The 16,231-nt window shown below is 39.5% G+C and overlaps 1 protein-coding gene across 4 annotated transcripts in view; it reads left to right on the forward strand.

Moving 5' to 3' along the window:
• The window catches only part of myo18ab (myosin XVIIIA b), a 124,089-nt gene extending 116,983 nt beyond the window's left edge, over positions 1-7,106 (forward strand). For all 4 annotated transcript variants that reach the window (XM_005750349.1, XM_005750350.1, XM_005750352.1 and 1 more), the window contains 3 exons: positions 1,504-1,626; positions 3,788-5,233; positions 7,043-7,106. In XM_005750349.1, the coding sequence (XP_005750406.1) occupies positions 1,504-1,626; positions 3,788-5,225 (1,561 nt within the window). In that variant the 3' untranslated portion in view covers positions 5,226-5,233; positions 7,043-7,106. The remainder of the gene's footprint in view (positions 1-1,503; positions 1,627-3,787; positions 5,234-7,042) is intronic.
• Positions 7,107-16,231: the final 9,125 nt, after the last annotated feature.

A 16,231-nucleotide genomic window follows, 5' to 3' on the forward strand; every position in this document is an offset into this window, starting at 1 on the left:
AAAAAACAGTTTTGTTGATTAAAAAACACTATATCGGATTCATATCGGTATCGGCAGATATCCAAATTTATGATATCGGTATCGGACATAAAAAAGTGGTATCGTGCCATCTCTAATTTATACTAGACATCATTTTGTAGGTCTCTGGCAGCGCACATCCATGCCAAACACCTTTAGGCAGGATACTAACTCCAAATTGCTCTCAGATGCATCCACTGAAATATGAACGTGTGAATGTTAGATAGAAAGCATAGTGCTTGTGTACATAGGTGTGAATAGATGGATGTGAGTGAGGCATACTGTATAAAACGCTTTGAGTGCCCAGAGTAGAAATATGTTTATATAACCGGTCCATTTACCATTTATACCGGTCCTGCTGATGGGTTAAAGACCTTTTATGGCCTGTTATACGAGAGTAACTGCCTGTCTTCTGCAATTTCCTCCATGCTCTTTAAACTGTGTTGGGAGACACAGTAAAATAATAATAATTTTGTCCATATCTCTCTAGTATGCGCAAAACGTGAAAACCCACAAAACAACTGTGTGATGGAGATGTTTACTTCTTATACAATTTAAAAAGAACAAAAAAACCCACAAAATGCTAAATTGCTAAAATAACCGGATCTCCAGTTCCTTTGAATGATGATGATAATAATAATAATAATAATGTATACTTTATTTATCCCCATGGGGAAATTACTCTCTGCATTTGACCCATTCACTCAGTGAAGCAATGGGCAGCCACTAATCAGGCCCCCAGGGAGCAGTGTGTAGGGATGGTACCTTGCTCAAGGGTACCTCAGGGTAAGCCATTCAGTGGATTCGAGCCCCTTCCAATCATGGGGCGACCACGCTTATCTACTGAGCTATCCCTCCCTCCCTGTTGAACTGTATATATCAAAGCTGTTGTGCCTTGCATTATAGCTCTTTCATGTTGTTTCTTTGTCACTGAAGTAGAGAAGTTTAATGTTTGCCAGCATTGGTAGCGCTCATTTAACCCCTTAACGCCTGGTGGATCCTATTTCAGACACAGTTTTTGTGATTTGTGCATCATCAGTGTGATCCACCCCACCTCCCCGCCACCCCAAAAATACCAAATGTAACAAATACAGTACAAATTAAAATTCATATACACAATTTCTATTCCTTTTTGTACAACTGCCAGAAGGTTCAATAAACCCTGAAAAACGTGTGAAATTTCTGGCATTGATTTCATGGTTTGATAACCATAAGTGAAGTCTTAAGGTGTTGATATCTCTGCAACCTTGACTTGACATGCATGTGTTTTTTCCCCCTAGAATAAATGCTACAGCCACCCTTCGCTGCCACACTAACACCACACACGAACATTACTACCTGTGCTAACTGCCATTTCACATTCATATTCCATCACCCTATTCTCCCACTGAATGGCAATATTTGACTTTTCTCTTTATCCTATTCTTTGCTCTCTTCTCTCCTTTGCTTTCGCTGACCTGTTTTCCTGTATCTGGCCTGCACCAGTCAAGGGGATTCAAACACAGATTCTGAGGTGGAGGATCATGTGGAAGGGGTGAAGTCATGGCTGTCCAAGAACAAAGGTTCCACCAAAAATCTCTCTGATGACGGCAGTCTCAAAAGCTTCAGGTCAGTACAAAGGTAGTGTAACACACCATACTTTGTTAGGATCTTGGGCTTATGTTCTCTAGGAATCGACTAAGGAACGAATGACACACAGCTAAAAGAACAGTCAACATTTATTCAAAAACAAAACCAAAAACAGCTCACAACAGTTCCAATAGTCCATATTTGTCAGTCTGTGAATTCAGTTTTAGAGTTCAGAGTTCTTTTCAGTTCAGGTGTGTGAGTGTGTGTATAGTGTTAATGTTAGTAGTACTACCCGGGTAGTGTGTTGTTCTGAGATCTCATAAGCTTATTTGTCAAGAAGTAACGTAGTTGTCACTTCTAAGTAGGCTGGAAATCTTTCCTGCATCGCAGCTGGGGATCCGGAATCCTGGCTCGCAACTTTAGACTCCAACAAAAACACCAACCTGCACAGGGCAGGAACATATTTTACATGAATATCATGTAACAACTTAATCAACACTAGTGACCAAATGCCTCTCACTCTTTGTATATAACGACTTAATGCAATCAATAATAAAAATAAATCAAAGAACCTTAAAACAATTTCCACATCATACAAATTTAACTCAAATCATATTTTGTGAACAGCAGTCACATCAATCCAATGATTTGAGAGAAAGCACATTACTGATGCACGAGGAAAGTGCAAAACGTGGTCGCAGTACTATTTAGCCAAATACTGCTCGTATTTATCATCTCATTACAATAAATAAAACTTACCTACTAGCTTCCAAAGAAATATTTCCGATTGGTTTAAAACATTCACAAGTGAAGAAATAAAAACATAATACGGCACTTAAAAGGAACACATGAAATTTACATTATACTAAGCTAATAATTAGCTAACGATTAGCTTGCTATGCTAGCGCAGTCACCGGAAATGAACAAAAACAGAGGTACACCGGCATCAACAAAAAGTGTCCGTGTTTCCCAGCAAGCGGAAGAGTAAAATCCAATTTGTGTCTTCACACATAACCTTTTTCTTGAACAAGGATTAAAGAAAAACTTGGTGAGTAGCTCCGACCAGCATACGTAGCGTTAGCACTATTCTCTATATCAACTCAAGTTCACAAGCACTAAACAATCTCACAATGCCACCTACTGGCATTCTTTGGGAACAGCAGTTCATTTTCATGAGGGAAATTTTAGGTGGGTTACAGTAGCAACTCTCACCGTCTCTTCAGCAGCAGTTGGGAAACAGTCTGCCAAGACATTTGTTTTTCCTGAACTTAGCATATTTAAGCATATCTGCTTAAAAAGGTTAACATGTTGTGGCCTGAGGAAATAAAGCCATCAACACAGAGAATTTAACTGAAAAGAAGGGACTGCTATTAAATGTATTTTGCAAACTGTTCTGTCTTCATTGTCATCCACTTGGTGAAGCAGGGCTTTTTTTCCCTTTAGTAAAAGGAGGGGACCTTGGTGGCGGATTTATCGATATGCCCATAGGCCAGCTGGCACAGTCTACCTGAGCCGCTTGCTGAGATTAATGTCTGCGAGCTGACGGTTTTGACTGGGCCAGATTTATCTCCTTACCACATTTAACTTTCCTCCCTCAGCTGAGCTGAGCTGAGTCATTCCCAACTTTAAATACTTGGTGTTTTTAAATTTCTCTCAGCAGCTTCACCCTATGGACACACACTTTCAAGTTCAGTGACTAACTGCCAGTACACAGGTACAGATACTTTAGAGTTCCTCTTGGGTTTTTTAACTCATTATAAAACAGCTCAAAAGAAAGGAAAAGGGGGAGAAAGGACTATGTTTTAAGGGAGAATTTACGCTGTGGTGAAGTTCATTTTTCTGTGAGTTTCAGCCACATTATGTGAGTGAAATGCATACAAGTGCACTTTTATGTGCTCGTGAAAAAAATTATTAAAAGTCACACATTTTTATAGGACTGTATAGATGGGTAGACAAATTAGCCCTGAACCAAACCTGAGTGGTATTGTGTTACATTGCTTTCCTTGCTTTCATCTCATTTTGCTAAATTTCAGCACTTGCATTTCTTCTCTCGTTTCAGTTTTTATGATTTTTGTCACATTTCATTCATTCATTTCATTCTCTTCTTTCACTCACCTTTGCTTTTGCCTAATATCTCGTCTTTGTCATTTTCTCTCCCACTGTCTTTATTTCTTTTGTCTCTTCCTGTTTTTCTTTGTAGAAGTGCTGTAAATGTAGAAGCAAAGGAAGGAAAGGAATTGAAAGAGGGTAAGGAATGGAAAGAGGTGAATAAAGAAGGCAGAGAGGTAGAAACAAGCAGGCCAGTTTCAGTGATGAGCTCCCTAAGCTACAGAAAACGATCCAACCTCAGTAGCAAAGGAGATGCCCTCTTCAGTCAGAATGCTGAGTCAGAGGATACGCTATCCTTTCGTAAACCGAAACCCCAAGCTTCTGATTTTCAGAATGATGCATACTTAGCCAGCTCAAGGAGAAAGTCTCAGGTATTGGATGGCGTGAATGACAGACAGTCAGTCATCTCCCAAGCCTATTCAGAAGCCAACAGCCAGGCTAGAAAAGGCTTGGACAGCCGCTGGAGCAACTTTAACGAAGAATCAACCATTTCATTTACTGCACCAAGTCGGGCCTCCACATTTCTTGGGTTAAACCCAGAGAATGATGCCAAGTCTAACGTCAGCTTAGGTCTGTCAAGCCCACTTGGACGCCATCAAAGCACCTCAAGATTAGACAAGGGTAGAGGGAGCCGTTCACAGTATAGCAGTGGTCCCAGTAGCCCTTGCTATAGCAGACGTTTTGGAGGTTGTAGTCCCGGAAGTGTTAGTCGGCCAGACTCAGTGGCTTACAGCTGCCGTCTTAGTGAGTTTGATGTTGATATTGATGATAGTAGAAGTGTGGCCTTCACTGAGAGGTCAGCATACAGTCCACACTCTTCAACTGGACGCAGCATCTCCATGCCACCACCACAAGTCAGATCAAATTTTGAAAACGACGCAGTTGATAACTTGGATGTCAAAACAGTCAGCCATCGCAACTACCTTGACCCTGACCTGGAGAAAGCCATCAATGAAGTCCTGAGTTTTAAACCTATCAAATTCAAGCGCAGGACTTTGGAAGACTCTGACTGTGAAGAAGAAAAGTTCAACAATAATGAAGCTGACAGAAAAGATACTCACCCTGTCAACAGCCTCAGACGCTCCGCATCTGCCGCGGACTGCATGAGACCAGCCAGTAGCCGCAGTAGCCGCCATGGCCACAGTAGTAAAGGAAAGAGCAAGAAAAAGAAGAGAAGCCACAGCTCTGACTCTGACAGCTCAGAAGATGGCCATCGTCACAGAAGCAGCTCCAAGAGGAGATCCAAAAAATCTCAGAAAAAATCCAAAAGGAAGGATGAGTCTTTGTCTTCTTCCTCATCTTCCTCATCTTCAGAATCAGAATCCAGCTCTGATGCCTCCACTATTTCCTACCGAAGTTCCAGCAGTGTGAAAAGGGCACCAGCTCGAAAGGCTTCAAGTCCAGAAGTGGATGAAGAAGCTGGGTCTCAGAGCAAGACTCAGCCCCTTAATAAAAAGGATGAGAAGAAGAGAAAGAAGAAGGTCGACAGCCTGATGATGAAGTATTTATACCGGCCGGAGAGTGACTGATGCAAGCAGTAGGTAGACTTACCTTGGAAAGAGTTGTTTGAAGCATGATGTCACCTAACCAAACAAAGGCCTTTCACTTCTATTAACCAGCACATTAACTATTTCTCATACAGTCTGACTTGAATAGTTTTAAATTCTAATAAGGGGATTGCCTTTTTCATGTGTGACATTAGTGATGCTAACAGTTTGTGCTGTACACTGTAGTGACAGTAGTCTGTGTGGTGGTCTCTTCACATTGATTGCTTTTATGCAGGAGTCCTTTAGACCAGAACCGCCTCCTGGTTTGGTGAAATGTTATCATAAAAGGAGACACAGTCGATAAGAAGGTATTATTTGTGGATATCTAGCTCAGCTACTCAATACTCCTGAGATATTCCTTTGATTTACAAAGGAATAAAAATTACATTACAAGTCAATTAGCAAATTTATGTGTGATGCACATTTCACTGTAATTAACTCCAGCAGTTTACAATATTTAAATATCAATATGAAAAATTTCTATGTTTATTTTTAGTAGGTTTCTTGTTTTTCTTGCTTTTTCGGCTAATTGAGCTGTAAACAATTCTCAAAATGGGTAGAAAATGGCCTATATTCAGTATAGCTGTGTGACAGTGTGAAGCCACTATGCTGGGTAAACAATATCATGACCCTAGAATAAATCATTGTCTCCTGCTTTTCCACATTTTTCTCCCTCTAAATTTTCATATTCAGTTCAGTGTTATTCATAATGCCTCAAGGCGCCTGAAACAGTATCAGACAGCATATGCTCCGAGACCAAATTATCTCTCACAGCCCATTGACAAATATTATTGTAACATTTTGAGATTGTAATCTCACCTGTCACTTTGAAATCCTTGTCTTTAATAACAACATTAATATGATGTGTTTTGGGTGATAGCATGTTCCCACATTGCTTGAGATTGCAAGTTTTTGTGCCCACTAGATGCTAGAGCTGACATGAATAAAATACTGCAGCTCTCTGATTAGAAGAATATAACATATACACACATGCATGTAGTCAGAATAATGAAGGCTAATGAAGAAAATCTACTCACCATATGGACATAATACATCCAAAAATCAGTGAAATATATAAGACCTGAACTGTGAACTGTGGCAAAGTGTCTTTTACAGTATATTAGCCTTTTTTGATCAGACCAGAACTTTTCACAGCATACCACAGAGTGTTTTGTGTACATGTTGTTTGTACAGCTGCCAGAAAAAGTTTGTAAATTCTGATATTTTCTGTACAAATGTTATTGGATTTTGACTCAAGTACTAAAAGCAGATAAAGAACTAATTTAAAACAATGAAATCATGCCAAACCTTTTTATCTCTTTATTGAGAAAATGTATCTGGTATTACAAAATTCTGAAAGGAAAAAGTGTGAACTTTTGGTGACTTTAGAAGAAGGCATGTTTATGCTTAACAGGCTGCAAAAGGCACTGAAACTGCTAGGAGTTTAAACTACACCAATCCACAGTCAGGTGGATAAGTCAGCCGTGTTTTGTTGTGTGTGGGGGAAAGGGGGTAAAATTGTTTCAAGTAAACAACCAAGTCAGTTCATTTGGTTCCACTTGTTTTATTTGATTTATCTAATTTTATCACTTGTGTGAAAACGTGATGCCTGTTTTCATATTTCTACAAAAATACAGAAAATGTCATCAGATTCACAAGCTTTTTTTGCCCCAAATGAGCAAATGAAATAATAACTGAGAAACATTCGAGGACATTTCTCAGATTTCAGCCTCCATACTGTTCTCTATTCGCTTTCTAAATAATAATTTTAAAAATCTGTTTGTTCTTCCTTGCTCCAGCCCGCCTAGCCAAAGACGCTACCTTTTCGATAGATCTGATGAAGAGGAAGAAGAAGAAGAAAAAGAAGAAGGCGGGGCGTCCCTACACTATCCTCGATACAGATACAACACCAGTGTGAAAGGTCGAGATGGCGAGGACAAGCCTTACGAGACTGCATCATAGCCTTATGAGACTGTGACAGCTGTGGCATTTTGTCTTGCATGCAGAGATCAGCACATTTGTGGTCATATGGACACAACCACACACCCAAACACTCCTACCCCTGCAGGAGAACACAAACACTTAGAATCAATGCTTCCTGTGGCAGACCCTCACAGGACATAATTGAACAGATACTATGGTCTGTTTTTGACCGTGCACTTATCAGTCTGACCTCACTGCACAAACAGCAGCTCCATTATTTACGGCTCGACTGTGCTCATTGCATGCAAGCAGCAGTTGCTTTGCTTGAACAGCCATCTGGTATAAAACTCATCATGGCTGCAACTGAGCCAAAGAACTTGAGCTTGCAATAATAATGGATCCTTTTTCTCTTTGTCTCTCTTCTGGATTTACATGTAATATACCACAGTAATATATATTGCCATACTACAGTGTATTGCCAAAAAAGCCTTTGTTCCAAGTATGTGAGCACACTGCTTTTCTTATTACCAGTCTTTTTCCTTCCTTCCTTCCTTCCCGTTTGGGAGAAGTGCCATTTGATTTAAGTGGGCTCCTCTACAGCTGGCTTCTCTGCAGCTGGGGTGCTTCATGAACTGCTGCATGGTACACTTAAGACGCTTTCATTATCATCTGCTCGCTTTTTGTTTGCCTGAATTCTCTTTTCTCTGCCTTTTACTGGCAAATTAGTTCTTCCTTCCAGGAGAGCTATATCACTATGAAACCCAAACATTTTTCTCACGTTTCTAATGTACGACAGATGTGTTTTTCAGAGGATTACTGTCGAGCACATTCATTTACTTTCATCTTACTTCTGTGAAATGGTTTGAGCCATTTTGATTTGATTTGACAAAGCATTTCCCAGGCTTTGTTAGTGAGGAAGACTCTATGGCTTTCTCCTGTGTGTCATGCTTACATGCGCTCTTGTTTCCTTTAGTTTTGAGGTTGATGTGTTTTCCTTTGTTTAAACGGAATAGACTTTGGACAACAGTCATTTGTTGGGTTCTTATAAAAACTGATCCTCAGCCAGCATACAAAAAAAGAAAAAGTCTAGTGTTATGCTTTTTCTTCTGTCAAAACTGACAATGGTTTTGGAACAAAATATGAAGTGCAAAAGTTCGCACGTGCAGTAGTGACCTGAGGGTGGTATTGAGGCTCCTCCCAACAGGTCCTTGACACTAAGCTAAGAGTGAAACCACTTAATATGTAGCTGCAGTTATAATCCACAACAGTCTAAGGCAGTTAGGATTTCAATGGCTTGTTCAATTAAATGATATAAAACTGTATTTATACAGCGCCAATTCACAACAGCAGTCTCCTCAAAGCGCTTCATATTGTAATGTGAAGATCTTCTAATAATACAGAGAAACCCCAACAATCAGACGACCCCTATGAGCGAACACTTTGGCGACAGTGGGAAGGAAAAACTCACTTTTAACAGGAAGAAACCTCTGGCAGAACCAGGCTCAGGGAGGGGCGGGGCCACATTTTGTCTGGTCAGCAGGGAGGACCTTTATGTTACCCACAGTCACAGCTGCTACTTCAGTTTTGTACAGTGAGAGGAAGCAGTGACACATTCTAACAATCATTATAGACAGTCTGTTTGATGCCATCAAAGCTCTTAAACTTCCAACTGAAAACAGAAATCTAAAACAGAAGCTTTAAAATATATAGTTTTTTTGCACAGTACTAATACTTCTAAAATGGACTGTTGGCTTAGTAGACATCTCTTCATTGGAATGAGAGATCCATTTCAGTAAAGCTAGTGCTAAGTTAAAGTATCTAAATGGATTTTACCTCTGTCAAATTAGGAATGTTGTCTCATTCAGACAAATAGCGAATTACCCGCGTAAACATAAACACACTTGGTGATTTCACACATGGACCAGATGTTTCAGTCCACAGAAGTAAATGAATCTTAATTTGGATGTCTTTCAGTGAGTTTTAATAATGAGAGTGTAAAACATCACCAAGGTTCATTTAACTGTAACGTCTTTAACTGGATACATTATAGCCCGTATGAGCAATACTGTGAAATCATGTTCAGTGTCATTCAAGCCTGTTCTGTTTTCAGTTTGGTGTTTCCTGAACAGCAAAAAAAAAAAAGAGAACAACCTGCATTTTATTTTTTTGACTGAAGTGCTACATCACACCCTTTGGTCTTGTCTGGTATTTGCTGAGTGGCATTAGACATGTTTGGAAGCAGTTTAAACTTCAGAAAAGTTTCACATTACAGGGGCTGAAAGAGTCAGTGGGTGTTCTTCGTGGGAGGATTTAGGTGTGACTCTACTACACATATTGTGCTTTTTAAGAAATGTTTTATTTTTCTTCTCTATGCAGTCTGCACGAGTGTGGAAATGTGTTTTCTGACCTGATTGACCTGATAACATGTTTTGTTTGAAGACACACACACACACACACACACACACACACACACACACACACACACACACACTAAAAGAAAGTAAAAAGGTTGACCCAGCACTGACTGCACACACACAAACACAGTATTTATATATAAATATGTTTATGATTCATGCTAGCTTTGAGAATAGTTCCTATTTTCATTACTATACAAATTGACCACTTGTTACAAATTTTGCATTACTTTTTAATGTATTGTAAATAAATGATGGGGATTGTTTGGAATGGCTTCTAGAATGGTTGACTTGAAGTGTTTTGCTGCTGTGGGAGTATCTGATGCGCCTACTTTTGTATCTTCGTGTGTTGTGAGATAGCAGTATGGATGCTATGGGTGGCTGCTTTTAATATTTATTTCACTGTGTGTAATTTAAGGGAACATCAGCCCGTTTCTTCTGCTGCTTCTTTTGGCTACTCCCTTTAGGGTTCGCCACAGTGGAGCATCTGCTACCATCTAACTGTATCCCTAGCATCCTTCTGGCCAGTCCCAATGAAAATCTTAACATCTCAACTTCTAGTTTGACCTGTATTTTGGTAGTTCCACTGTCTCCATATGTCTATACATCATAGCAAGTCTCACTACCATCATGTAAACCTTCCTTGTCACTCTCACTGCTATCCTTCTGTCACAAATCAACACAGAAACTCGTCGCACTCACCTCACCGTGCCTGCACTCTCTTCTTGACCTCTCTTGTGCACTCTGTTGCTTTGGATAATTGACCCCAGGTATTTTAACTCCTCTATTTTATACTATCTCTCTCATTCACACACGTATTATGTCTTGCTTCTGTGGATCAGTCTCTGACTGGCCATTCAGATGGGTGACAAATAAAAGAAAAAATCTGAAACTTTAACTACTAAAGGCATCTGTTGACTCTGTTATGTTGTGGGAGGCATACCGCTGGCAATATTTGGGTGTACTTGTCTTTGTAGAGGTAAAGCACTTCCTAGTTTATCCTTTACCATGTGAAACATTTCTCTTCTGCAGCTTTTACTTGACAGACAAGCACAACACAAAGTGAAACACAAAACTAAACTATAAGGGCAATAAAATAAAATACAATAGGAAAACCAGATAAAATCACTGGATCTCCACCAGGGGTCACTTAAAAATACTGACATGCATGAAAATGTTGTACACATATGCTGTGGTTTTCCTAACAATGAGATCTCAACCCAGCTGAACACAATTTGTCATGTTCAGCAGCATTATAGAAGGGTTTAATATTTTCTCATTTGAATGTTGCTGTAGTTTTAAAGCAAAAGTAAATTGAGGATGCAGTGAAACAAAGTCAATTTGCAGAAGTTGAGGAACCTCTACTCTGTAACATCATTGAGCCAGAGACTGATGCAGGACCAATAAACATCCTGCAGTCTGTTACAATTCTTTGCATGCCATTTTTTGTGTTCTGGTGCCTCAATCAAATTTAGAGTATACGTCTATACAAGTCTTAAAACAGGTTTCTGTTAGTTTTAAAGTGATGTTGCTGCTGGACTTTAACATCTTCCCGTCATGAACTGACACCAGCTTGAAGTCTTTCGTCTGCTGCGTTCAGTTTGGCAGAGCATGTCCTTTGTCTTTGTTTCTTTGTGCTTCTCCAGAAAAGTTTAGACAGCAAAATTAGGAACAACTGTCTGCTTTGAAATGATTGTAGTAATTCTTGTTATTGTTGTGTTTTGTTTGTTTGTTTGAAAAGTGCTTTCTTTCTTTCTTTATAGAAATTCAAGATTCAAGGAATATTGCAGTATGTCCAAAATGGGAATACTTGGATATCTAAAATATGTTCTTGTTACCCACTGTTCCTTAAACAAATGTATTTTGCACTGCAGTCAGCAGATTTTATATAAATAACTCTCTCACTGAGCTAACACAGCCAATCCCTCAGCATGTTTGTACTCTCTGCTCATATTGCCTTCATATTAAATCATTTTTCTTTTTAAAGAACTTATTTTAACATTGCAGTCAACAACAAACAAATCCTCCCTAACAAAAAAAAGTAACTTCAAGGCCAAATTGCATTTTAGTTCTTCACGCCAATAGACGGAAACATCTAAAAAAAAAGAGGTTTGGAAGGCGTTCAGTTTGAAATGGTAAATGGTACTAAAAAGAAACCACTGGAGGAAGTTTCTGCAGCTAATTAGATGGTCACAGAGTGAAAAGGTATTTGATCCCCAAGCAAAATATAATTTAGTACTTTGTGGAGAAATCCTTGTTGGCAAGTGCAACACTAAGACATTTCTTGTTGTTGTCACCAGGTTTACACACATTTGCACAGGAGAGATTTTGGCCCACTGCTATTTGCCTAAACTCTAAATTCTGGTTGCTAATTGGCAGCTTGAAGCTTCAGCTGGCTTAAATAGGACTGATGTCTGGGAACTGATGAGGCCTCTTGATTTCTCTTCTTTAGCCACTCCTTGTTACCTCGGCATTATGTTTTGGATCATGCCTCAAGACCCACCAATGACCCATCTTAAGTCTTCTGGCAGAGGAAAGGAGGTTCTCATCTAATATTCGACCATATTTGGCCCCATCTCTTGGCCCTTCAGTGTGGCCATCCTGTACCCTTAGCAGAAAAACAGCCCCACAGAATAATCCCTGCTTGTCTGTGCGGATGGTTTTCTTTAGGTCATCCTCCAAATACAGCCGGTCAAGTTGTCAGAGCGCTCGGTTTTGGATTCATCTGACCACTTTTTTTTCTGAATCTTTTAGATCTCCACTGCCAAACATAAGATGGGCCTGTACATGCGCCTTCTTGAGCAGTGGGGACCTTGCTGTTGGTGACAAGAATTAATGCAAAAAATTCATAAGCAACTAAGAAAACTGAGACATTAATTAGAAATGAGCTATATTCTCCTCTAACATTTCATATTTATTGCATGTTTGGGAGAATGTGTAAAGGTTGGCCTCATGCAGTTTCCCTTCACAGGTCAAATGTGATTCGCCCTTCGTCAGTGGCTCCCCACATGCAGCGTAGTGCCACTGACAAGCAAAAGCCAGCAGGAAGCAACTGGAGGTGAGGTCAGATCATCTGTGGAGCTGGAAACTGAATTGGAATTCTCCCTCACTGAGGCTTTTTTTAATAGGGAACATTCCCAAGCTGCAAACAGGCAGCTGTTCAGCTTCACCTCTCATAACACATCAGATCGGCAGCTTGCTGCATCAGCACTTCCTGGTTGGGGAACTGTCAATTTCATGCACTTCTCTCGGGTGTTAATAGCTTGTAGTTCCCTTATGTCTGGAGTGAAATGAAAAGCTTACTGCCTTAAACAGCAACAGCCATTCTCTCTTTGAATTAGTGTAAAAATGAAGCATGAATTATTCCAATCCATCTTAGTCCTTCCTCTGGCTCATTGTCCTAGAAATCCTTCAAGTGGATTACAGATTACTGTCAGCAACCTTTGTCCTTCCTTAATCAAAATTACTTGAGCCCATTCAGTATTCAGGAGCTGAATGATGAGATTCGGCCTTTCAAACACTGTAGCACATCTCTGCGGGCTCGGGGGGAGGGGACTGAGGTGGACTCGGATGACAGAGGGAGCGATAGTGGAAAGGCAAGCATGCCTTTTCCCTGGAGAGAGACGGTGACAAGAAGGTGCCATAAAAACATGCAATGCTTTCAGTGTTTTCTCCTGGATGCCTTGCCAGCTCATTACCCTTCCAAATGTAGCTGCTGTTTCTGTCTTTCCCCTTGGGCTCCTTGGCTGACAGTCCATCTTGTTTTCTGGCTGACTTGTAGTCGTTGCCTCTGACCTTGTGTCAAGCGTACCACAGAAACCCCTCTGAACTGTCATCTGCTCTGGACGATGAGGTCCTCGATGGTGATTTTTTTTTCTTTTCACAATGGTGAAGTGTGTCATGTATGATATCTGATTACTTTAATTATTGAGTATAAATTGTTTATAAAATGTCAGAAAGTAGTGAAATATTATACCCTTGTGATATTTAGTATTTTTAGTTCAGCTTCATCCGTTTTGTTTTCCCACAAAAAAATACTTTAACATCATGATGTAAAACTGTGAAATTTTTTACTAGAGGGCATTCTTCACATTCATCAAAGTTTCCTTTGTATCCATAAATCTGATTTAGATAAAAATAGTATAGAAGACAAACCCAGGTATCTTTCTTTTATCTGAATTTACTCACCCCGACATTGGCAATCGAATAAGCAGCTATACCAAGCTGGTTATCACCTCAGTAACTCAAACCAGATTTGCCTCTGTGTGTTCTCATGTAAGAAGTGGCACTGGCAGAATCAGACCAGTCTTAAACATGTACTGGGAGCATAATGGCTGATTTTACAAAGGAAGGTAAAACTAGCATATTAGAAAATATGAAGATGTTAAATGCACATTACAGGGTGAATACTGTAGACAATGCTACTGAAAACCTTTAGACGACATTCCTACTATCTACACAGGTCTGTGAGGAATTTCCAGGACTTTTATTTTTCAGAGAAGTTATTGATGAGCAGATGATGATTTCATATTTCTTCATTTCTAATCTTGAACATAACCTGCCCCGGAGCAGGTTAGGTCTAAAAGAAGAAGTGACCCATCTTTGTAGTACAGAAAACCCAATGTAACTCTAAAGTTACCCGGATAAGCCCAACTCATCGTACAGGCCTCTGGTCCAGTATTCTGTATACAAAAGTATGATGTGAACACTTTGGTGCACAAATACTAAAAACAGACTTCACATTAACCTCCTAAGACCCGAACTCTTCCACGGCATTCATTTTTAATTTCTCTTTGATATTTGGGCTGATTGGGACCTGATGAATTACCAGATTTTATTTTTTACCTTATTTTTGTTTCTAAGAAAAATAAGAGCCACATATGAGGATATTCGTTTAAAATTTTGAAAGAACTGTAGCAGTATAATGTCCTCGTAGGTGGATATCAGGCCCTTCTAGAGCAAAATTGAGCATTTTGGTCTAAATAACCCAAAATGTGACGTCCACATATGTGGATGCCAGGTCCTAGGAGGTTAAGTATCAGGCTGTCAAGATAAGTACTACCCCACTGGTTGCTGCAGATGGAAGAAGTGGTGGAGAGGTGTAGGTGTGGAACCAGGGATCCACCCCAAGGGTCAGATACAGGGAAGTAGAACCCGGATGGAAAAACACCGGACACTCACTCGGATCAAGACAGGGACGTCTAAAGAGCGACTAAACTTATGAAATGAAAAATCTTCCAAAAATCCTATAATTTTGAATTGGGAACAGGGAGTAGCATGTTCCATACTTGGATGTATTTTAATAATTTACAAAAAGATGACAGAAAAAAAGAGCAGTAGTAAAGATTAGTTCTAAATGCTGAGCGGCAATCTTCTAGAGCTGGCTGATAGAAAAGGATGTGCAGTACATTACCACAGTAGATTTGAAATGAAACAATTCAACTGAGTTCAATTTTATTTATACAGCGCCAAATCACAACCACAGTCACCTCAAGGTTCTTTATATTGTAAGGTAAAGTCTCTACAATGAACATGCAATTAAACTCTTAGCTTTAATTAAGAAGGTTAAACAAACATATTCAATTAACTGACAAGGAATGCTTACTATCTTTATACACAGCTCTCTAGTTTCAGGGGCTCACTCAAAAACCATTTCACTGACAGGTTTAGAATACTCCTTTGTGTTTTCTTAATAAACTAACCAGGTTTCAAGCCTGGAGAGGTTTTTACATTTGACATTTGTAACTGGAAGCTGTTTGGAATAAAATTACATGCAGCTTGATTGGAATGCACAAAAACTCCTTAATTGAGGTAAGAAGAACTTCACAAGTGGCCAAATACAGTTTTGATAGATTACTGAAAATTGTCCAAGTTGACCATAATGATTTCTTATTTAACACTTATATTACAAAGTGTTCACCACATAATCCAAACACAGTAAAGGCTGATTGCACAAACGCTGAGTGAGAGAAAGGTACAGTACATTCTTTAGTGGAAGACATCCTTGTTGATTTTATAGATTCTTCTGGGTGAAAATGAATGAAGTGAAGCAATGGTGCCAGACAATTTTTAATTTTATACACCAAACGCATAAACAAAAAAAAATAAAAACAATAAAAACTCATTAAGTGATGCCAGTTTAGTATGGCATATGAGAAAGAATCGTCGTGTGCATCTTAGCAGCATCCATGTAAAGGCAGCCTCTAATGGCCCCTTTTCTATGCTTAAGTGCTTTCCATCTGACGTTCACTGGTGATGGATACATCAGAGAGCAACTTGAGGTTAGTATTTTGCCCCTGGATATTTGGCGTACTCCATGCTCCTCCTCTAAAATGAGTTTATATCCAAAATGTTTCTGCAAAGTTTTGGACGTCACTGTAACGTTCAGTAATCAGCACCTCCTTGTCTTCTGGCTGCATCCCAGGAAATTTGAAGCCTGTATTTAACCACTATTTTTTTTATTTTCAGATTCAGTTTTTAGTTTAGTTTTAGTTAACTGTAATAACTTTGGAGGTGAGATATCCCCACAGTTCACTCCTTGCACTTTGGGGTTTTACCTACTGGACAAGACCATTGGATCAAGACCTTCCCTGTGTCTTTGGGTCCAGACTGTCATTTGTGCCTAAGCAGTAAATGACACATCAGAGTATT

This window comes from Pundamilia nyererei, unplaced genomic scaffold, assembly GCF_000239375.1.
Source record: "Pundamilia nyererei isolate P.nyererei 1_Seehausen unplaced genomic scaffold, PunNye1.0 scaffold00270, whole genome shotgun sequence".
NCBI classification, from domain to species: Eukaryota; Metazoa; Chordata; class Actinopteri; order Cichliformes; family Cichlidae; genus Pundamilia; species Pundamilia nyererei.